Source organism: Athene noctua, chromosome 2 (genome assembly GCF_965140245.1).
Source record: "Athene noctua chromosome 2, bAthNoc1.hap1.1, whole genome shotgun sequence".
Taxonomy (NCBI): domain Eukaryota; kingdom Metazoa; phylum Chordata; class Aves; order Strigiformes; family Strigidae; genus Athene; species Athene noctua.
The window spans coordinates 121,765,530-121,790,427 of NC_134038.1; the positions used below are offsets into that span (position 1 = coordinate 121,765,530).

The following is a 24,898-nucleotide window of genomic DNA, read 5'->3' on the forward strand; positions in this document are numbered from 1 at the left end:
GGGATATTGAAATCCTGGTATTTCTGTATCAGTCCCAATGTCCTTTGTTTTTACAAAACCATATTCTTGTGGTTGGTAAAATCAGGATTAATTTCTCTGTCTGAACATTAATATGACCTCCCACTATCACACTCTACATCCCTCCCCAAAGACCTTGAAAACAGAAATGATAAAACTTCTCTCTTTTTTGTTTCAGCCTGTAGGAGTAACAGCCTGATTAGTAATTATCTGTGTAAGAAAGAAAGAGAGCCTCAGCAAAGAGTGTGGGAGCATAAAACTGCTATAAGAGAGAAGTCAGGTCGTACACTTTGCATATTAGTTTCTAACAGAATGTGTTCTCAGTGGACAATTTTATATAGCATGAGAACAACATGTGCAGACAAGGACAAGCTCTAGTCAAGTATCTACATCCCAACTGGGAGACAGGATAATCAGGAATTTTCGGAAAAAGATTTTTCCTCAGAATACACCAAATTCTCATTTTCTATTCGCTGTACATTTAACATCACTAATGTCAGTGAAAAAAAAAAAAAAGGGGGGGGGGGGAATGTTTAAACATCAGTGAAAAACTGAGAGGATGCTTCAGTTATCAAACCCTTCCCTCCCATTTCCTTTCCTTTCTTCTCCCTCTGCATTTAGCAGTTGTGTATGGGTATCTCTTGCATCTAACAGTATGGTTCTTCCTCAAGTCAACTGCTGAGAGGTAAGTCTTTTTCCACCAGCAGAATCTCAGTACCCCTGATGCTGAGCACCTGAAGCCTAAAGACAGACAGACATCAAAGGACATCCATCTTTTGTGAAATAGAACAATAAGAGGATCAAGACAAGAACTGGGAAAGAAACTGAAGAATCAGACAGGTAAGCAGACTGCAGACACAGCAAGAGCTATGATGAGGCTTCTGGTATACTTTGGAGTTGAGGTTGTACAAACACTGACTGGTTCTTATGGAGCCTCTGCCTGGAGAACCCACTACATGGCCCCAGGGTTCTCTGGGAAAGCAAAGAGGAGGCAGCAATGGAAAGGAAACCCCTCGCATCATGCTTTATGCTATGAACTTCTATAAATGCTTCACAGCATTTCTACAGCAGCTGAGAAAGCAGTGCATGGGCTTTCTGTTCTGCTCACTGGAAAAGAATATGAAAGAAGCTCTGAAAACCCTGGGGAGAGATATTGCAAGTTGTAAAAAGCCTTTGTACAACATGGAAAAACCAAAACTTCTTTCTTCCTGACATCTGCAAAGTGAAAGATGAAAAAACACATGAAACTATCCCAGAAATGCACACACTTTTTCTTTAGAACTTGTAAGGCCCACGATTCAAAAAATAATGTATAAAAATTCCATTAGGATTTGTGTTTATTATAGTATTCTTCATACCCAATTCTACTACAGTTTATTTGCTACTTGTTCTGCAACTGCTAAGGAGTTTGGTCTTCCAGACAGTATCTCAGTAACCACATGATGATTTGTAAAAGCACGGAAGATTCTGATTACTGAGGAAAAGAGAACATAAACATATTTTAAAATAATCCACAATGCCATCTCTGTTTCTGTCTCCTGATCTGCACACTTTCTATCAACTTCATTTACACTGATGTCTTGCTTTATCTTGTCATTATATTGGGTTTATGTGGCAACTAACAAACTCAGGTTTTCTGGAATTTTTGAAAAGATACAGGATCTATATTTCTGAGTTTTGTGATATATTCCTCATGTGACTTAAATTACTTTTTTTCCCTCACTTACAGCACAGGGATAATACCATCTCATTTTCCCAAATACATGGTATTGCAGGTGTCACATAACATCAAAATATATGCCAGTAATACACTGAAATAATTACTCTCCTTTGTACCATATTCCAGTGAAACACTTGATATAATCAAGTTTTACACACCTTGCATATTTTTCCCATAGCATAGTTTAGAGAGGTATCATCTTTCAAAGCAGAAACTCAGCTTAACCCACTACACCTAAATCTTCCAAGTAAAAAATACTGGAAATCTCCCTAAACTGAAAACAAAGAATTATTACAAATACAGTAACACATTCCAGTTTCCTTAATAATTACAGAACACAGCACACTTTATAGTCAGATTAAACTTATCATTACATAAATATAGCTTTGACATTTATATTTTTACCAGGGTGATTCATACAATAAATGTTGGCAAGGATATAACTTTTCAAAAAAGTTACAGTTTGACTTACCGGAAAGTACAGAAGAAGAGATCCAAAAAGAATGGTTTCCAACAGCACCAGCCCTGAAGCCCTGATACTCTAGAAGACAAAACCCAGTACAAAATATTAGAAAATTCTCTCTGCCATTTAAATGCTGGGTTCTTCACAGAAGGCACTTCAGTTTTGTCATTATAACACTTCCACAGTAATGCTTATGAAAGCACAGTATTAAGTTGTCTGTCATATTGGCACGCTCCACATTCTTTAATTCACAGACCTATTACAACGGTTGTGTTTTACAAAATCCAATTTAAAAAAACACTCCTATGTTAAATACTATTCAACACACATTACCTGGATAAATTCTTAAACTGCTAAAAATTACTCTCAAGTGTGAAGAATTATGGATCATGGGAATTACAGATATGAATTTAACTGCAGAATTTGTTCTGTACTATTTAAATTTCAAGAAGTCCTTCGAACATTTTGATTTATTTAATATTAATGACTTGGCTTCTATAATATGTATGAATAATCCACAATTTTACTGAATACAGAGTGTGCTCTTAGATTGAAAGCGCCTTTATTTTTCCAGAAATTTTGTACAAAGACGTTGATTCAGACATTAACTTGTCAGGACTGTAAAATACCATGTCATATCCTCACTCATTCTAATGCAGTCTCTCCATTGTAGTTTTCTTACATTTTAATTTTTTTTCTTTTTTAATAAATTCTTTTTCCTAATACCAAATGTATTCCAGGAAGTTTGGCGATTTACGTATAGTGCATCTGTGCCTTATCTTAAAGACAAAACATCAACACTGCTTCCCATTTCTTTAACCACATCCTTCCCCTGAGATATTGTTGCATATACTGTTCCAGAAGAAGGCAGTGCTTTCCCAAGGCAGACAGATAGGACAACAGAAGAGGCTTTCCCAAAAATCTTTTGAAAAATCCCCTTCTTTCATATCACAAAATCCTCTTCTGGGCTGGAATCAATGGTTTGTAGTAATCTCTCTAATGGTTTTAGATGGGAGAAGTTTATCTTTCAGAAGTAAGGCAATCATTTAAAAAAAAAATCTCTATCTGAATGGAAACTTTTGGTGCCCCAGGGTCCAGTTTCTGCTTGCAAAAGACTGGGGGAATTTTCTAGATAAAAATTCAGCTTTTCAGTGAATCTATCTTACTCTGATTTCCTGTTTCATCATTCATTTTCATTTCATTCAACTGGTCACTTTTATAACATCTAATGTATTGAACATAGGTTGAAAGACATGGACAAAATTCTCAGGAAGCCTTTTTAATATGAGACAATTATCAAGCTGCCTGGCTTCTAGCAATGGTGAAATTTTGCCGCAAAGGTTGTCTAAAGCATATATATCAGCAGAGACATTATCAACATATTGCATAAGTGTCCACCTCAAAAATTATCACAAGAAGTTACGCCCAATGGGTATTCACATCAAAGCTTCCATTTTAAAGAAAATACTAACATAACAGCTCCAGGGGCATCTTGGTGCTACTGATGCTATTTTGGTCACAGTTAAAGCCTGGAGTGAGGATTACGAATGGTTTTCCACTGGTCTTAAGATGATAAATTTAAGTGTTTTGTTTTTTTCTTTTTCCTATATTATGATGTTGGGTAAAGCATAAACACAATCCCAAATGCAAAAAGCTGGGAAACTATAACTGAAATGACAGCATCAGGTTTTTTAGGCTCAAGCGATCCCATTGTTCAATATCAAATTCAATTGAGTCAGTACTTTATATAATTTATTTCTGTCTTTTGGATAGACGGACAGCCTCATTGACTAGTCTGCTAATGTATAAAGATGGTCCAGCACTCCTGTACTGCATTTCTCCATGTAACAGCCCTGCCTCATTTCGTCTAGAAGGATGCTCCAGAGACACTCACAAAGCGCATATATATATATATATCTCCACAACTTGTCCAACACGTTGATCCAGTATTTGTGAGACATTCATTTGTTATAAATATCCCTAAACAATTAACAAAGACCTGAAGGGATGATCCTATCTTTTACGGCTGCTGTAATGAAATTGCTTATGTACCCATAATTCTGTATTCAGATGCATTCTACTTTTTCAAATGGCTCTATAAAAATTAATATATATAAATAACTTTTCAAAACTGCTTTTTGCTAACACTTCTCTTCTGATCTAATATAACACCAAAAACCTAGAAGTAAATGTTTATATGTCAGTTATGGAATCATTAAATGGAATACTTCCAGGCTATTTTAATTAAGAAGTCACTAGGCTCCCAATTATTTTATAGCTTAAACATTTGAAGATATGGATCATGTACACTGCTTTGACATGTATAATAGAAAGCATAAATATTTCTATAAACTATAAGTGGCAGTATGAGTTATTTCACACTTCTGATGAACACATAAATTTAGCCTGAGCGAGATGTAAATTTTATGTGCAGTAGATGAAAAAAAAAGCTTAGAAAGCTTAGAAAAAGTTAAAATCTGCCTCCGATAACACAGGTTTCACACTTTGTGATGTCAAGTTCCCAGCAATATATCATAGAATTTTAAAAAGCATTATAGGACCATGTCCACAAGATTTCTTTTGTGGCTCTAATTCTGCCTTATCTGGGAGTTCCACACATTCTGATACAGTTTTTCTTCACAACATCTCTGTAAGACAATGGCACTTAACTAACTAGAAATTAATGCAGAGGGGTCTGCCCAACAGCATACAAGACACTGGCAGAGGTCAGTGAACTCACATCTCTCAAGATTGATCAATATTCAAACCACTGAAGAACCTTTTTTTTTTTCTTATTTTGTACAATGCATCTGTATATGACAGAATGGCCAAAAAAGTAACTGAAATAGGTATCATACAGAGAAGATGAAAACAATCTAAAAAAGCTGATCTTCAAACAGCTTCTGTGTGAACATCCTTTTCTAAACAAGTCTTTTGCATCCTGATCAGTCTTTTCTTATGGAGCTTTTTTCTGAGCAGCATGATCATAAGATAACCTGTAGGGGCAAAAAACTTCACTATTTCCAGCTCTTCTTCCAAAACAATGCCTTAACCCACAATTTTCTTCTCACCTGTGTTCTGGTAGGAACCATTCTCTGTGAATCCTGTCTATGCACTTCTGTTTCCTGCCCTAAAAGAAGTGTGGCTTACAGAGCAACACTGGAACTCAGAATGAGCTTGAATCCAGGTTTTGACTGTGCTTTTACTTGTCTTTGATACCTGGAACACGGAGGTTTTAACCCAACGATTACAGATACTACAAGATTCTTCAGCAAATAGAGTAGATATTCTGGCAGAGATGAATGCCATCCACAGTGATGAGAAAAAGCACAAAACTTCAAATAAGAAATAGTACAACCAAAGAACTTTTTTTGCATGTGTAGAGAAAAGAAAAAAATGGGATGGAAATGAAGGTATCAGAAACTCTAATTGCTGATTTTCTCTACTGTAAAGTAAAAGGGATATTTTAATAACAAAAAAGTAAAATGAAAGCTTGTAGTTTAGAAAAAACATGTACACTGATTTAAAAAAATATATTACACTTTTGTCTTTCAATAACCCCCATTATAGCCTAAGAGGTACAGTCCAGGAAGTAAAGTTGGTTGGATGGCCGGACCCAAAGAGTTGTGGTAAACGGAGTTAAATCCAGCTGGTGGCCAGTCACGAATGGTGTCCCCCAGGGCTGGGTTTTGGGGCCACTCCTGTTTAACATCTTTATTGATGATCTAGATGAGGGAATCAAGTGCACCCTCAGTCAGTTTGCAGATGACACCAAGTTGGGTGGGAGTGTTGATCTGCTCGAGGGTAGGGAGGCTCTGCAGAGAGACCCTGGAGCCATGGGCTGAGGCCAACTGGAGGAGTTTCAATAAGGCCAAATGCCGGGGGCTGCCCTTGGGCCACAACAACCCCCAGCAGCGCTACAGGCTTGGGGAGGAGTGGCTGGAGAGCTGCCAGTCAGAGAGGGACCTGGGGGGGTTGATTGACAGCCGGCTGAACAGGAGCCAGCAGGGTGCCCAGGGGGCCAAGAAGGCCAATGGCATCCTGGCTTGTGTCAGAAATAGTGTGGCCAGCAAGGACAGGGAAGGGATCTTACCCCTGTACTCGGCGCTGGTGAGGCCGCCCCTCGATTCCTGTGTTCAGTTTTGGGCCCCTCACTACAAAAAGGACATTGAATGACTCGAGCGTGTCCAGAGAAGGGCAACGAAGCTGGTGCAGGGTCTGGAGCACAGGTCGTACGGGGAGCAGCTGAGGGAACTGGGGGTGTTTAGTCTGGAGAAGAGGAGGCTGAGGGGAGACCTCATCACCCTCTACAGCTACCTGAAAGGAGGTTGCAGAGAGATGGGGATGAGCCTCTTTAACCAAGTATTATAATAAGTGATAAAACAAGAGGGAATGGCCTCAAGTTGCACCAGGGAAGGTTTAGACTAGATGTTAGGAAGCATTTCTTTCCAGAACGGGTTGTTAGGCGTTGGAATGGGCTGCCCAGGGAGGCAGTGGAGTCTCCATCCCTGGAGGTGTTTAAGAGTAGGGTTCATAGAGCTTATGTATATGGTGTAGTTGAGAATGGTCAGTGTTAGGTTAATGGTTGGACCAGATGATCTTCAAGGTCTTTTCCAACCCAGATGATTCTGTGACTCTGTGAAGTCTTCATCCAGCACTGAAGCTTTAATAAAAGGGAATAGCTAAAGAGAAGAGAACCAAAACTAAAGCAGGATGTTTTAAAATTAATGTATTAGCTAAAGATATTCTACATTACATAGATGGTATTTCCACCAGTCTGTGAGCACCAGTTTCTCCACCAAAAGTTGAATCCTCCACTGTACAGACTTTGCAAATACAGACCCCTAAGGTATGGCCGTGGGCAGCATCAAAAATCCTTAACTTTATTGGAATGTGCAACATATACAGCAGTGAATATGTCCACATACCTCAGGAAAAAAGCCTTTGCTCTTATAAGAAAACAAATTAAAGAATGGAAGCAAATGATAACCCGAAGCCTCCATCAACTGGTGCTCACCTATACTCTGCACAATTAAAATTCTCCAATGGAATTCACAGAAATCAGAGCATTTTAGGATATAGCCCTGAAATTCCACACAGTGGGATTTTCTTCCACTTGCATGTAACATTTACTCAATTTCTTTCTCCTTTCCTTAAGAGCTGCTTGGTTTTTGCATCTGCCTTGCTTGATGGCATTTATTTTGTTTTTTTCTTATTCATTTCTCTGGCTGTTCATCTTGTGTACAGTTGGTTTATTGCCACTTCATCTGTGTGTTCATTTTCCTTACGGGGTTTTATTTCTATGTTTACTTATTTGTGTCAGTAAAACTGTCCTTTCTGGTTCTCCCTGTCTCACTTAATGGTTACATATTGCTGACACCTAAGTGATACTGCAATTTATTTCGCTTCTAGCTTCATACTAACTTTCACACTTCACTTAGCTACCTCTACTATACATTTTCCACATTCTCTAGGTTTGTATACTTTTTAATTAACTGTGATCTTGGATTTAAAAAAAAAAAAAGATTTAAAAATACTATTATCATAATAATTATAGTTTAAAATAATGATAACAATAATAATAATAAATAATAGATAAGTTAAAGGAGGAAAAATAATGATTGAACTAGGCATTAGCTTCAATCCAGCCTCCATTCATAAATACTGAAATCAAACCAAAAGGAAGCAATTAGAATAGCATGGCATGAATTACAACTAAAGGTGAAGACCAGGTATGTACTGGTCTCTACCATCTTCTTCATCCTGAGCTGGAGTTTTTTTTAGAGAGTAGCTACCATCCTTCAGTTCTGCAGTGAAAAATAAAGTCCACTAAAACAATTCCAGCAAGCATGATTGTTGTCATTTTGTCAACCATGAAAGAAGTTCAAGTGAACCGCAATCAGCTTTTCACAGGAAGCTATCAAAAGGAACAGCTAGTAAAATGCAAGATAGGTTTAGGTACATGGTAACAAATGCAAATGATGAAGTAGTGTGAGGACACAGGCCATAAAGGCCCCTGTTTGATGGGCTGGGTAACTTCTGAATCACTGGGTATGTAATGCTACACCTACACAGAAAAATCAGCATACTAGAACAGTAAAATGTCTTGCATCTGCATGTAATGTACTTCGAGAGGCACTTATGGAAAAAGGGAGACCAAGTAAACTAGTGTGACTTAGGCAGTGGCAGAGGAGTCATAGGTGAGCACACACCCTCATGTTATACGGCCACTACACACTGGACCAGCATTCCAACTCATGGAAGAAGACACTATAAATATTCACAGCAACTCCTCTCAGCTAGAATGTAGCTACTAACGATTGTGAGATGCTACTGACCGTTTTGCATTTCATTGACTACTCATAGTTGAAGGAGTGTTGGTGATCTAAAGTAAGCTGTTACAACTATTCATAAAGTCAAGAAATACAGTCATTACCAGCTCAGAGGTTAGATATCACCTCTGTGTGAGATTCAGGATTTGATTGCAACTCTGCATCCAGGTATAGGGTCAAAGTCATGGCACATGACATCATGCTACATGACGTAGCATGTTTAGTCCATAAACAAGTTGAGGAGCAGCTATACTGAAATTGCCCTTGTAGGCATCCCCTTGGAAGACAAGACATAACATTGGGTCATGGTAACCCCATGGCAGATTCATTTGGTCAGTCAAGCAAGATGTGCTGATGGACAGGAGACAAAGCCTTGGTGTAAGGGCACGGAAAGCAAAATCAGGGTGCTGGGGTCCAAGGCAGCCATGTGAGAAAAAAGACCTTCCCAGACCTTGGTGTGGTCTAGACACATAGACAATCAGAGGCATTCTTCTTATTTACTCTGTTTTCAATACTGAAATCTCAGTTCAGCATTTACAAATATTCTGAATAAGGAAGTAGAGGCCGGTTCATTATTTCTGCTCTCTTGTGAAGCAAACATAGTGGTCTCTCCAGATCAATTCCTTAATGGAAAGCCTCATTCACTGTTTATTAGAGAAATAGACCTCTGATCTAACTTGCTCACGTATCTTTTCTCATTAATAAAAACAAATGAAAAACACTATTACAGGAGGGAAACCATCCAGCATAGGTCTGTGCTGTTTCGTGAATGGCAGTCCAGCTGAGACAGAAGCACCCCTTTAACACAGTCCCTCATGGGACTCATCCAAACTAGCAGGACTGGGGCTAATGTCTCCTTTGAAAACTAAAGACTTGAACAGAAGAAGGAACAATGAAAGAGAGAGTGCGTGCCCAGGTACAATATGTTAGATTCTTTTTATACACCTTTACTAGGGAAGGGATAAAACCCCTAACATACTACCACAAAATACAGAAGACTCTGTGACCACTCATCAGTGCTTGAACAAAAGTAACATGACTGAGGTGCAGCTGCTTCAATACCATGCAGGTGTTTAACATGTAGATCACACCGTTTCCATTATAGGTTTGATGCCTACAACTTTTCTAGACAAGGATCTAGCATGTTAGAAATATACTGAGAGAAAACACAAATTTATTAATCCAAAAAGAAAAAAGTGAGATGGAATGGGCAGGTAAACCTAGAAATAATACAGGTCTTAGGGGTCACATCTGCAAACAAACATTCATTTGCAAAGTCTTGTGACAATAAAAATGACCAGTGAAACTTGAGACCTACACATTTTTTCATAGTAAGATCACCACCCTTCCTTCTATCGAGAAGGAGATGTCTGGGCAGTGTGGCAGAGCAAAAATACTTACTAATACAGAATGAATTTGGAGAAACTGAAAGAAGATGAAGTAACACCACACAGATAGTTAAAGCTGTAACTACTGACAAGGTAAAACATCAATCAGCAGATATAAAGCAATATTATTCACTAAAATAGGTAAGAATTATGTAAAGGAAAATTACCAGAAAAATGCTTCTAAATAAAGATTTCTTGTTCTAATCTATTTTATGCAAAGGAAAGTAAATAAAGTTCCAAATCCTGACATATCCCAGGATACCCTAATAAAGGGAATATGAACCAAAGAACTAATCATCAGCTGAAAGAAGACGGTGATGCTCTTTTCTTTTCACAGTTCCTATTACCATGCATGCATTGCATCTAATTGATAAACACTCTAATATGCCACAATGTGCCTAATAAAATCTAACTAGTCTCACAGAATCACTGACTCATAGAAACAACTGTTGGAAGGGTCTTCTACAGGTCACCTAGTCCCACCCCTTGGTCAAAGCAGAAGTACTGCCAACAATAGATCAGGTCAGCCACAGCTTTGTCTATTCAAGTCTTAAAAAACTCCAAGAATGAAGCTGGGTAACTGATGTGTTACCCAGCTGACTCTGGTCTGGTACTTCTCTCCTAGTGAGAAAGTTTTTCCTAATGCCCAGCTTAAACCTCCCAAACCATAATTTTTGACTGTTGCCTCTTGCTACTTCCATTACTTAGGAGTGTGTGGATCTGTCTTCATAATCACCCTTCAAGTAGACTGCTAGTAGACTGCCCCTTAGCTTCACCTTTGCCATCCTAGCCAAGCTTAGCACTCTCAAACTCTATTAGTAGGCAATATGCTCTAGTCCTCACTAGTAGTCATCCACTGAACTCTCTCCAGTTTCTCCACACTCTTCTTAAGCCATGGAACACAAAAAATGGACCCAGAATTTTAGAAACAGCCCCACTAGCACTGAGAGGAATAACAGCTTTCCTTTGTCTGCTGGCCATCCTCCTGTTGCCCAGCATACAGTTTTCCCAGACTGCTGTGAGAGCTCACTGCTGGCTTGTATTCAGTCTGATTCCCCTGGAGCTTTCTGGTCTTCTTTAGCCAGACTGCTACTCAGGACATTTGATTAATGAAAAGATCACGATAAAATAAAGACTTAGACATACAACATATGAACAAAGGCCTTTGTTAAGATGATAGTATCAAGGCAAGGGGTTTTCATAGAGCCTCCTCATCCATCTCATTGCAAGACTGTATTTCAGCCAGTTTTCTTATCTATCTGACTACTGGTTCCAGTTTTGGATCTGAGGGAACTAGAACTGCATGTGTCTGCAGCCTAAAAATGGAATTTCATTCTCTATTCTCTTCAGCTACTTCACAAAGAAACTGAACAAAATAAGAGGGCAGCTCCTGGAGAAAAACTGAAATGCTGACTACAAGAGCTGAGCTGCAAGCACATGTAGTCTAACTCTGAGATATCACTGGAGAAGAACAGGTAAAGCCAGATCATATTCATGTCACAACACTTCAAAAGCAGGATTTAAGTGCTGTTGCACTGTGTGGCTTGCTCCTGAGGCTTTCTCCATGGTAGGAAGGAACTATTCATCAGCTCCATGCATGTTATTGCCATTTACTCTTGACTTAGAGCTTTACTGTAGATTGCCTGTGAAACTAACGAGGGGACGGGGAGTTCCTAGGTAGCAGAAGCAAGTATCCCCCATCTTACTGTTTCCCCCTCCCAACTGCATTAGCAGAGCACATTTATTTGACTAGGCCTGAAAAAAAGATTGCTTGTGAAGGGCTGCTTTATGCCCCAGGATTTGCTTAGTCCTCAGTCTATCCATATTATTATCTAGACCACATTAATAGCTTTTGAGATAAACAGTCATTCCTTATTCCTGCATCTCAGAAAGTAACACCATTTCTGTGGCAAATCACATTAGGAAAGTCATATGTGCCTCTTGGGCACTGCTAAAGGGTAGTAAATAAATGCTTAACATTTGCATGAGGAAAAATAAATAAATAAATAAATAAAAATAGCTGGCCAAGTTTCATCAAGGGTAACAAGACAAAAAGCTAAACCAAGGGGTAAACGAGCACAGAAGATACTGCATTTCAATTCTCTGTGGTCCTAAGCAACCCAGGAAATATAGCAGCATTAATTAGCATTGAATTTCTGAATGTCATCACACAAAGTCAGTGATATGAGTGTCAAAGTATTTTCAGAGAGGAGAAAAAAAATGAAATTAAAAGACAACATTAAAGTCATTCAATATCTGTTACATTTTATATTACTGAATTAACAGAACCACAGACTTTTGGTGTTAGTCCAGGAAGATGGCAGATTTCTCCAGGGCCACATGTCACTGCATTACATGAGCATGGTACCATGGAAACCTACTGAGGGGAAAAGGTTGGCATATTTTGATTTTTTTCACTTTCATTAAATAGTTCTGCCACTTCTACAATACAAAGGATGACTGAGTTGGGCTGTGATTTAAAGAAAATCTTTGCAGTGGTGGCTTACTATCAGAGTGTGAGCTTGACTTACAGTTAAGTGAGGCCTACAATAAATTATTAGAAAAAAGTGAAGACAGATTTCACCTTTGATCTCAACTTTGAATACAACACATTCATACTTATTAAACTGTAAAGGATATCTACCACTCTTTGTACAGTTGAAAAGTACATACAGATACATGACAGAATCATGACAGAAGCAAAGAAGCATAGAGAATACAGGTTTGCTGTCCTGTGATGTATTTGAAACAACTAGATAAATTACTACGTAAAACTGTCTCAAAACAAGTGAAACAAAAAGTTTAGCTAAAGATAGATGTGATAGCAGTGCACTCACTCTCTGGAGCTCCCTGGAGGAGTAGCTCTGGCCTGACCTCATGGTGCAGGTCTGGCCCTTTCCACTCCACGCAAAGACACAGGAGATGCGATGAGAAGTTATTGTATTGTATTCCCAAATCTGTCTCTCACTTACTGAAAACCTTTACTATTCAGATTCTTGTTTCCTGGTATATGTGGTTCTTTACTTCTATCAAATGACAGAAGGGAGATAAGATTCTGTCAAGTTGAACATATGTGGTCTGAGGTGGAGATGGTTGAAATGTTTTATTGCCAGTTCCTTTTCTTACTAAAATACACCTTCCCAGCAAACAATTTTTTTCAGTATATTTTTGCTTTGATTTACATGCACTGTTTTTCTAAAGTTTATTGAACCTTTTTCCTGTCTCTTATCCCATATTTTTCTCATTACAAACACACTGTCATCTTTTTCAGTGAAGAAGCTGTGTGGAAAAACTGAAGTGCTAATTTTCAGAAATTTTATTTCACTTGAAATTTACCTTTAAGAAATAAAATTAAGAAATAAAATTTCTGTCCCTGAGGTTGAGCTACAGCAAGCAAGATGTTTGGCTCCTCTGCTAAGAAACAAAAGCTGGACCTGCCAGCTCCCAGACAGCCACCAACACCACAAAGAGCAGAAAAGAGTGGAACTGCATTTCATTGTTGTAATTATCTTAATACTGTTTGCACCTGGACAAGGACTACTTGGGACTAAATAATGGGCACAAAAGACAGAGTCCCCTGAAGTCTCAGTTAGGTACCCTGGAATGGTGCTGTCATATTTTTATTTTCTTGATAATAAATTCAGGGACTAATTAGCACTGTTACCCAGGAAAAGGAAAATCTCAAATGCCCTAATATTTTATTGTTGCTGGTTGATGTACAAAATTCAAGCAACTCATTTCCAGCTAACTGCAGGAAACACTCTTCACTTCAAAGGAGAAAGGGCTGTACCTCTCTTGAAAATGTCTTTGCAAAATAATTGAGAAAAAATTTTGTGTCCTGTTTGACCTCTTATCAGATTGAAAGATACTTTTAATGATAATTGTTCCATTGAAATAACAGCCTCCTAACGGACTATGGATTCTAAATACAGTAAATTTCATAGCAAAGGCCTATTTTCCAAAGGTAGGCCTACAGTTATGTGCTGCCACTTAAGTTATATTGGCAAACTGTCAGAATTTTCTGGCATTTGCAGGTTTTGTGCAGTATTCCTAATCCAAATAAATATAATCCTCATGTTTTTTTCATTTCCCTTTAAAGAACACTTAAACAAAGGTCAATTTTTTTTTCTATTACTAGTTATAGCTGAGCTCAAATAGAATATAATTATTAAATTTAATTTTACTTGAAAACAAATCAGGAAAAGCAAAGGTCAAGCAGCCATCAATCATAAATCAATTTCATTAAAAGTGCACAAGATGTCAGGGATCCAAGAAATCTCCAAATACTTTTTCAATTTATGTGGCCCTTGATCCTTCCTATTATACAAGCAATGAAACCTGTTATGATATAACATGATGAAGATACGGTGTTCCGCATTTTGAAACATGGGTCTTGCTGCATCTAAGTTGCACTGCACCACCTACAAGACAGGTACTTGAAAAAATAGTATTTGTTGGTAAAGAACATTCACAGTGAAAATGGTTAATGTCCCAAGGACATCTTTTCTTATAAAAGCAGGAATTCCTCTCTTTGGGACATACTGCTTAGATCAAGATACCTGTTTTCTCACCAAATAGTGATGAACATGTAGATGCAGGAAAATCAGTAATGAGGTAAATAATGGCTAAGTTCAGTTTCAGTCTATTCATATCCTTATGGTTAATTTAAAAGCTGAATATGTAAAATGACAATCATCAAAATTCTGGATCACTTAAAGTGCCTGTTTCCCTAGGTTATGCATTCAATTAATGCAGAAATGAAAGGAAAGGAAAATGCAAAGGCATTATGGTCTTCAGCATTAAAATGCACTTTAACATCGATAGTTGTTTAATCAGCAAGAGATCAAATGGAATATATAAAAAATCTGATGGAATACAAAAACCAAACTTCACGAGCAGGAGGTGGGATTCAGTTAGCATGATCCTCTGATATATCTTACAAATAGCTTCAGAATACCTGAACTGAATTTCAGCTTTCTTATACAACATGGCATCACCTATAACAGAAGGTAATACCACAGCTCACTAAAACAGTCTGTATAAATTGTAGTTCAATCATGTAGAAATTAACAGTTTATGGTAAATTACAGGAGAAAAAAACAACCTGACTGCAAAGCTCAAGTTTTGTAATATCTCAGAGGAAACAAACTGAGAATGATGTAAGAAGAGAAGGGTTAGAATAAATCTGATAAAGATTTAAAAAATTTCATTATTCACATGACTGAGAAGGCAAATGAACTATAGATGAAGATCATTACACTAATTTCAAATCAAACAAAACCTCATAATTCTGAATATTTTAAATCCAACTCAAGTTTATTTTATTCACTTTTTCTTTACAAGAGCCAAATGCTAATCTGCTCCAAACTAATAGCTGATTCAAAAAATGGTGAGATTTTTCAGCTCTTTAGAATTTATTATGCTAAGTAATCTCTCATTAAGTTTAGATCATGGATTGTATGTTTCACTGGAAATAAAAGTGCATTTGCCTTTGAAGGAAATATTGCTATGTATAACTTAATTATTCTTCCTACCACTGTATTGCTGAAAGTCCCAGCCCCAGGTCAGCCTCAAGTTATCATGGACTCTGCACAAGGAGAAAGTAAAAAAGACTGTCCTTTCTCCACTAAGTTAAGAGCTTAAGATAAAGGACAACAGACAGATAAGGACAGATGGAAAGAACAACAGAACAAGGCAATATCACATATCGTTAACAAGCAATCAGTAGTCCCAGCCTATCAGAATCCCACCTGTAGTCGCATACTTTGTCAGCACTTGAATCTGAAGACATGATATGAAGAGCAGGGGACGTTCTCAAAAAGCCTTTAGCAAGCATGAGTAGAGTATGAAGGCAACAAAGGGTGTTTTTTGAAAAATGTCATGATGATGGAGGCTGGTACTGGCAATTCTGCATCAAAGAAACTGCATCAGGAGAGAGAAAGAAAAGCTCATATGGGAGTTCAAAAACCCCATAAGGTCAAATCAAGAGGTATAGCTCATGTACGATGTCAATGTGGAGATGCAGTGAGGACAACACAAAGTGGCAGGACAGAAAATAATTTGTAGCACCATTGTGAATAGATAGGAGCAGGTCCTGGCTGCCAACGCCAGCTGAAAGGACATTGCAGTAGTCAAGACATAAGATAACAAGCTGAGACAAGAATTTTAGGTCTGTGGACTGGCAGAAAACATTTATTGAAAGGGAACTCAGAAGGAGTTAAGTAAGGCTTAGACATAGCTGGAGGCAAAGTGAGCTCCAGAGTCCAAAATTATGTTCAATAACAAGCAGGTTGCCACAGTAACTAAGAAAAGCAGTATCTGGGATGTCTTAGAGGGAAGCAGGAGGAGATCAAGGTTTCTTTTCAGCTATATTGATATTGATGAGAAGATGTCAGAGAAGAATGTCAAGATTTTATTCCAGACAGAGGGAGGCATGGCTGGGACAGGGAAGGCAGAAAGCAATCTGACTGTGTTCACAGCATGAAGTCCTAAAGAGAAGCTGACAACATAAGGCTGCTTCTTGTGAGCTGTAAACCTTCAACTTTAGCCCAAAGAAATTAAGAAAAAAAGGAAAAACAGGCATATGTTTTAGTCTCAATGATCTGTGTTCAGCTTCCACCACATGATACAGCCAAAAACCTACATAAAAAGCAGCACATAAAATTTCTCCGAGGATGCTACCATTAAATAAAAGTTTTACAATTAAAAACAATATTAAAAAAAATGCAAGCCTTTTCCTAGAATAGGGTTTCCAATACAGTTTTATTTATGCTATGTGAAAGTTTTTATGCAACATTTTTTCTGATATACATTTTCCCAGTTTCTTCATTTAAGCTATTTTTTCCTTCTCTTTGAGTGAAAAAATAAATTTAAAAAATTTTTTTCTCATCTTCTGTGATGTGCTTCTCCTTAGGTGTACTGGTTTTCAGCATCAAAATGGGGTCCAGGCTCTGGCACACTGGAATGCAAATCCCAGCTGGATTAAAAACCACGTTTCAGTTTCCAAACCTTGATCCTGTCTACTGGCCAAATGCTTTTCCCAGAGACAAAGGGCTCATCAAGCAAATTACTGTCACTATGAAATTCTGCAAGCCTTCCTGGTTGAAAAGTCCCTCCACTAGAAATTGGACTCACACTTGGAATAGTTCTTCTGAGCCTACACTTAGACCCTTAAAACAAAAAGAAAGGCCTACTTCAGACAGAAGTCTGCTCTTGAAAAGGGAGGCATGCCAAAAACCTCATGCAAGCCACCAGGGACTTTGCTATTGCTATTGATTGTACAAGGAAGGTTCACAGCAGCATACAACTCCAAGACAAATAGGAAGATAAATAAATAATGTTGCTGTTATTCTGCTGACATGGTAGGAAGTCCCTTCCCAGCAAATCTGTAAATGCCCGTTCACAAACCCAAATGAAACTTCAAGTAAATGCAACTGTCCTGAAGTTACTGCATCAAAGAATCAGTGGGGAAAGCTTATTATCATGTGACAGACCACTTGGTCTACTCAGCTTCCCTACAAGGGTCACAAATACAAGACTCAGCAAGAATCAAAGACAGAGAGTAACAGACAGCCAAAAACCCTAGCAGTTTGCTCAGTTTAATTTCTAGCTTTGGAACAGCTTTGGAAAAACTATTCTATCTTCTAAAAGTTCTTGTTGAAAAATATATGCCAAAATTCAAGGATTTGGTTACCTTTATTTTACGTAATTTATTTAAAAAGTGAAATCATAGTATAACACAATTAAACTTAGATATGCTTTTAAGGCTACTACAGCCTTGCCCCTGGTGAGAGCTATCTTCCCGTCCCACAGCCTGCATTGAGGGTGTACTATCAGCCCCAATAATTTGAACTTTGGGGCTCCATGTTGCAGTTTTGTGGAGTATTGGCAGAACAGAAGATGACAATGATACATGGACTGCAAGGTCTTAAATAGCAAGGCATTAAGGCTAAGAAAATAAAGGCCAGTAATCAGACTCAATGCCAAAGTGGAGCAAACATGTCATAGTCCACAGCTGATTCACATCACTTTGAAGGCAGTGCACTCCCCAATAAACCATGTATGTTTTCCAGATGGGCTCTAAGGCACTGTGTAATTCAACTCTGTGGAAACAAATGTTAGCTTAATATAAAGATATATAGAAAAGATTGTAGCTTTTTGAATCCTTACAGCTACTCTTGAGTACTGATGAAAAGTTGTTTTTAAAACCTACCTTGTCCATTTGGGTAGACTATGTCTAGTGAACACTGTATACAGCTTTTTCGTGCTCCCTACTGCCCTGCTTTTCTCATTATCTCTTCTTCATGAGACTGAAATCCGCCAACATATTTTATATCTAGATTTTTATTTTCTTCACATTTCAGTTTTTCCTTAGACCTAAAGTGTCTATAGTGGAACTAAGGTTATTTTTCTATTCACAAGTACTTGATTAAACCGTGTATTAGAATGCAAATATATACCAATGTGAAACCTTCAGGCTTATGAAGTGAAAGCCACAACACCCTGTAAACAAAGGGCAATACCGCTGCTGCAGCCATACCAACCAATGACTGCTGTCTTTGGGAACTCCAGCAGCCAGTACACCATCTCTGATTCTCAACTGCTGCTGCAAGCTAACAGCCCCTGAGCTAACCTTTTCAGCATGGCACTCTGCAATTATTTATGTGAGAGTTGAAAAAGTACAGCATCCCTAAAAGGCATATCTTAACTACACAGAAAAATGGGAAAGGACTTCTTCTGAGTTCAGTTTTATGAATAAAAAAAATTGTAATTCCATTAAAAACAACAGTTTTGAAAACAGTATCTCCAGTGTCTTTAAAGATGCACACCTCAAGACTACAATAAACTTCCCTGAGAAATCACAAGAAACTAGGTTTTCACTCTAGGATATGATGAAGAAAGGGTGTATAAAGCACTGCACAGAATGTGTATGTGCTGAGTGAACTGTCAGGTATGCCCACCAGCACAGCATGTAAAGGCAGCTGCTCCATCTGCACAAGATCTCTTCCCTCTATCAAGTTTCCACTTCAGCTGAAATGTCAGAAATCAGTGTCTAGAGAGAAAAAGTAGAACATACATCAAAGATGAAAGGCATCCAGGCATAAGCACATCAAGATGCCACTGCAGAGTTAAAAAAAAAAAAAAAAGGAAGGACTGACTGATTTACATTAGCAAAAAAGGTATGTTTGCAAAGCCAGCACGCTTTAATATTTAAAGATGTGTCACACATCAATAGCCTGTGATTATCCCACTCTGAATTACTGTACCCTATCATGGATGCAGTAAGGGAGAAAAGATGTTCTTGATTTCTCAGTATTAGAAAGGGGAACTACAGCATTAATTTGCATGTTTCCTTTCCATCTATGTGCAGTTTTGTGCAGTGTTTAAAATTGCATGGTTTAGGGACTATCTTCACAGTTTTGAAACGATATTTAGCATTACACTAAATGGAAAAATAGGAAAGTGGTGGCATGCAATATCTAGCCACCCTGAACTCCAAACACTGGAAATCTGTATTCAAAAGAGGAAAAAACATAATAAAACAGTCAGTTGCTGTTATTTGCCACAGTTACCTCAAGAGAGGTAAAATGATATATTCTTGTTGATGATTAGCCCATGTGGTCTCATTAAGTTTTTGTCTTGATCAGTGATCCAGGTATATATTTTTCTCCTCTCATTAAAAGTATTTATAATTCTGTATTTTCAACAGTTCTTGATGTCTGTAAATGGGGGGAAAAGACGACCAGTAAAATAAAAGATTGTTCAGTTGCAAATTTTTAATATTTGGGATTGGAAATGGTCTTGAATGGAGCAAAGCCCTTCATTTCAATGGGCTCTATCACAGTCCTTCATTACTGTTAATGCCATTTGACAACACCATTCCAAACTGCTGTTTTGAAGACTCCCCTCTAAGTGCTTTTTCCATTATTTTCCAGAGCTGAAAACAACCTTTTGCAAGTGTGCAGGTTGCTGTCAATTTTACCTTGATGTGCTGGACTTACATGGAGAGGTACTGGCCACAAATATGTTAGGAAGATGGAAAGGCCAGATCCCCCAAAGGTTTCCTCCTGTGCGCCCACAGTTCCCCCACCCACTCAGAACCTGGCAGCACTGCAGGGCGTGACAAGGAAAGATAATGACAAAGTAGCTTGGATTTGATGCAACTGCTCTGAGGCCTTTAGTATTGATCTGAATGAGAATTCACAGCAAACAAGGCCCTTCTGAATAGGTCTAGTGTGAGTCAAGGCTGGCGTCACATTCTCATCTCTCCTTCGCCACCGAAGTAGCAATTAGCCTCTTCCACGATACAGCTGAGATGAGCTTCTCTGGTCTCTTTGACAGTAGCGGTTCTTAGCATTTCTTCATGGCACTTAAAATTCCTCACAGCAGTTGTATGCTACCTGATAGTTCCATGTTTGAATTGGTATGTTACTATACAAAGGTCAGTTATTTTCAGCTCTTCTTTCTGATTCATTTGACAAGGCAGCCTGACAACTGATGAGCTCTTTAGTTTCTTTGCAGGTAATGTCCTTCCATGGTCCGGTACTTCTATAAGAACGTGTTTACAATGCAGCTGGTTTCCTCTCTAAGGCTCTGGTAGATCTTTAGCCCTGGAAATCCAACGTTAACTTTGAAATAATACCCCAAAAGAATCTGGTTTTTATTTATATTTAAACATTCTGTTTCTTTCTGGTGCTGTATAGCTTTGATACCCTTACGCTGCATGTAATCAATATTGCAGTTGGTCACTTCCTGGCTGAGCTCTCCATTGGTTCATACAACACTACTCACATAGATGAATTCTCCTAATTTCTTGATGATTTTTTCTTACAAAATCACTGTTCAGCTTCTCATTTTTGAGAATATTTGTTTTAGCATCAGCGATTCCTGTCCTTGCCTAGCCAGCTACTTTTGTTAGCTTAGCCTGATACTTTCTGGATGTGTTTTTAGTAGTAATGTTTGCGTTACCAAATCAATAATAATGCCACAGCAGACAAGGATGTTTGCTAGTGTTCACCTTGAGCTGATTTGTTTCTTAGTTGTTCAACTTAGAGAATGTTCTGCACCTCTGTATACAGCCATGAAGATCTGATTCCATAGGCTGAAAGCTGTTCTGAAAGATCCTCTCATAGTCTGTCAAAGCCTTTTGAAAACCAAAGAAATAAGAGGAGCCTATTCACTCCTCTACAACAGGCAGGACATGTATCTAGTCCATCCGAAGTGCTAAGAGCCTCAGTTGAGCCTGTTCCTTGTTTTGCACCCAGTGTGCCTTTACCTCTTACACTGCAGAAGCCTCATCATTCCTCCAGCTGCAGTATTCAGCAAGATCACCCTGTCAGGGCAGTCTAATAAAACTCTGTTTCCACTACTGAGGAAAAACTCTTTTTCCCAGGCTTCATTGTACAACTCCCTCAGTGTCATTAAAATGGTGCTGTCAGGTGCCATCAGGTTTTCTGATGGGAATTCATCGATTTCCACCTCCCAGGAGTTTTTCAGCCTCTTGCAGCTTATGTTATTGCCAGGCTCAGGGCTTCCAGCTTTCATTACTGCTTGGTCAGAGGCTTGTATAGAGTAGTTAAAGATTTCTTTGAAGTGATCCACACATCTGCTTTCCCTTCTGTATTAGCTGTGAATATTTCTTCCCTTTTTCCTTTGTTTGGCACATTTCCTCCATTTACTCTCCTACTGAAATGCTTTGTCTTTTCCCATTATAGCAGTGGCATCTGCTTTATCTGTTACATTATTCATCTTTTTCTGTCTTTCCTTACCTACAAAGTTTTTCACTAGTGGTTTAGCTTCTGTTATTCATTCTGTGACTTCTTTCAAATTTTTTTTATTCTTACCATTTGGAGTTCTACCTTCTCTCAGCAAAGGGCCACATTTTCTGCCTGTGATTTTCTCCAGTTATGACTCGCAGTTAGTAACATTGCTGCTGAGCTCATCTTGGGGCTGCTAAGTCACTTTCACCTGTGTTTGACAAAGCCTCAAATGAATTCCTCAGCATTGATCTCAGTGCTCTCACAGTATTTTCTGCAAGTTCCATTTTGTACTGTTTGCCAATGCTGACTACTGCTTGAAGTCACTAATTTGCAGTTGCATTTACAGGCTGGCAATGCCAAGATTTTGGTCAGTGGTACCAGTGATAGTTTGGAGCAACTGTGTCTTGGACAAATGAGTTGAATTTTGTTTTGCCACCTATCAAATGTGCAAGTCTACAGGAGTAACTACAATGCTTTCAAAAAGAGACATAAAATCTAACTTAATTACTCCTTGCCAAGAGAACAAAAGAATGGCCTTCTGATTCAGACTCAAGTGTCCTATCTCAGGTCACGGCCTGTGCTGCATTATTAAAGGAGAACAGCAGAGAGTGATCCTTCATGGTCTATCCTCCGAGTTTCCAACAATAAAAATTATGGACTTCCTACACCAGATGTTTCACCAAAACTGCTGTATTTAAACAACCAAAAATAGAAATATCCTTCACGATTCCTTCTAAATTCCATTTCAATTGATTTATACTTTGGGATCCATAATATTCTTTGCCAATGAGTGACATAAAGCAACTAAAAGTTGTGTAAAACACCTACTTGATTCTTTTTAATCACGAGAGATTCCTTGAACAACCTCTAGTGACATCTTAAGAGGAACCATAAACATTTGTTCACACATCAATATCTCCCTGTCTTACATGATTTTATATCATATTACCTGCACTGTTCTTCCTCTATTATCTCTTGATTACCTGCAAGAACCGTAGCTCACCTAGCCCCTTGCAATCATAATTTTTAAGAGCTTTTGGTGGTGGACCTTGGAAAAAGTACTCTCATATCCACATGCTCATAATCCACCTTCTAAGAGCTCTAAATAATTTGTAGATCATCACATTCTCACAAAAGTCCACTTCCCACAAAAAATAAAAAATAAAAATAGTTTTATTTTTATTACCACTTCTATGAATTTGCAAGCATGTAAGTTGGACCTACTGATCTTTAGTTCTTGTCACCATTACATGAAGTCTTTATAAACACAGATGTCACATTTCCTATCTTCCATTCCTCTCTACTGCTATTAATGTAAGCAGTAGCTTACTCCACAGTAAATAATTCAGCAGTTTTGTAGAGGAGTTCTTCCAGAAGCCTGAAGAGGACTCTTTAGAGTGTTACTGATTTTATTATCAACTGAAATTAAATTATGTTTTATTTTAATATAAGTATAGAATTAAGAGATATTTTAGTAAAAATCATTTATTTTACAGTTATTGTATTTTGAATCTAGCAACCGACTGCTACTCTAAAATCCCCTGTACAGCCCCGTACCAAGGCCGAAGGGATTGGTCGTAATTGTTTAGTAGGAACGGTTAGAACCTAGGTAACAAAACACAAGATGGTTTGTAAACTGATTTATAGTACATAGGACTAGAAGAATGCAAGTAGTTGTCAAGGTCCAGGATTAATGGAAACTGAGGGAAGTAACCGTAACAGCCTGCAAGTACCTGCTGTCCTTAAGCAAAAGGTAATTCTGGCACGGGGAGATTGCGACAACTGACTCATGGACCACCTACTCACATTACACCCCAGAACCATTTCTAGACATTTCTAACCTTTACTGCACAGAATCAGAAATAGGAGGAGAATAGGTTAATGATTTATTGGAAATTGTATGTTTATGTATGAATACTTAATGAATATGTATGAGTTAAGTTCTATATAAGGTGTATGATTCTGGTGCCTGGTATGTGTTGGTGAGAGCACTCCGCTACACGTCCGGCCGTCAATAAAGAAGTGTCTGCTTATCTGCATCAAATGGGTGTCGATAAGTTTTTATCCCAGTTTTAGGTGACAAGAGGAACCTTTAGAAGTTCTAAAAGCAGAGACTTGAAACTTCAGGGACTTCTAAAGGTTCCTCTCAAGAGATGCCTGGCTTTTAGAAGCCAGTCATTTGGCTTGCTGTAGGCTTTGCCTATTTATTACCATTCATTTAATCAAGATCTTTCACTTGTGGAACCGCTTTGGTTGATAATTACCAGGTTTCCCTGTAGATCGTTATTATTACATCCTAGGTCAGTAATAAAGATAATTTCAAAATGGAAGTCGTATTGCCACATTCCATCAATGACACTTTGGCAGTAATTGTTGAAAACATCTCATTGCTCTGTTCTTTGAAAGTGGAGCACTAGATCTTTTATCAACGGTTAATCTTTTAGTAACTGGCTTGGATCTAGCATATATTCCACACTGTTGACGAAACTAAGTCAATGAGTGACTCTTCCACAGCAGTTTCCATTGTAAGTATAGCCTGGCCATAATATGTGTAACCACTATGATCTGAATAAGTATTCCTCCTCTTCTCTAAAATACTTCTTATCTGCATCTGCTCTTACTGATATGTTCATTTGTTTGAGACAAAGGTTGTCTCACCTCTATCATGATCTAAAGGGTCCTTTTGGACTTTTATCATTCTTTGTCTGACTTACAATCACAATATCACAGTCAAGGTGCCAGAGGCATTTTTTCCCAAGGTGTTTTATGTTGGCTGACCTTAACTTTTCAGGACCTTAGTTTATTGAAGCTAATATATACCACGAGACTCCATAAAGTACAAGTGTTAAGCAGTGTTTTGCACAATCACTTTATAGAGTGGTAACCTGATCCCATCTGCCTTCCCCTTTTACTAAGCTCATTTTATTGATCAACAACTGTACCAAAACACCACATATCTGCTCTTCATTCTTGTCAGCACTGGGGCCTTCATTTAGCATTTTTGATTTTGCTCTTTTAAAAACTTTGAAGATTGTTTCTCGATATGGTAGCAGTACACATTTCTTTCTGTTAAAATGCTGTATTAAAAATTACTTTTTGTAACTATTTTGACATTGTAGTGCCATACCATTGGAGAGAATCCAAAAATGTTCTTCTCTGACACCCATCCAGCACAATAGAAACAAGCAGTTTAACACAGTAACTTTAATCAGGCAGAT

General features: G+C 38.1%; 1 protein-coding gene across 2 annotated transcripts in view; it reads right to left on the reverse strand.

Moving 5' to 3' along the window:
- GPR158 (G protein-coupled receptor 158) overlaps positions 1-24,898 on the reverse strand; it is a 203,835-nt gene that overhangs the window by 82,861 nt on the left and 96,076 nt on the right. For both annotated transcript variants that reach the window (XM_074900127.1, XM_074900126.1), the window contains exon 5: positions 2,211-2,279. In XM_074900127.1, the coding sequence (XP_074756228.1) occupies positions 2,211-2,279 (69 nt within the window). The remainder of the gene's footprint in view (positions 1-2,210; positions 2,280-24,898) is intronic.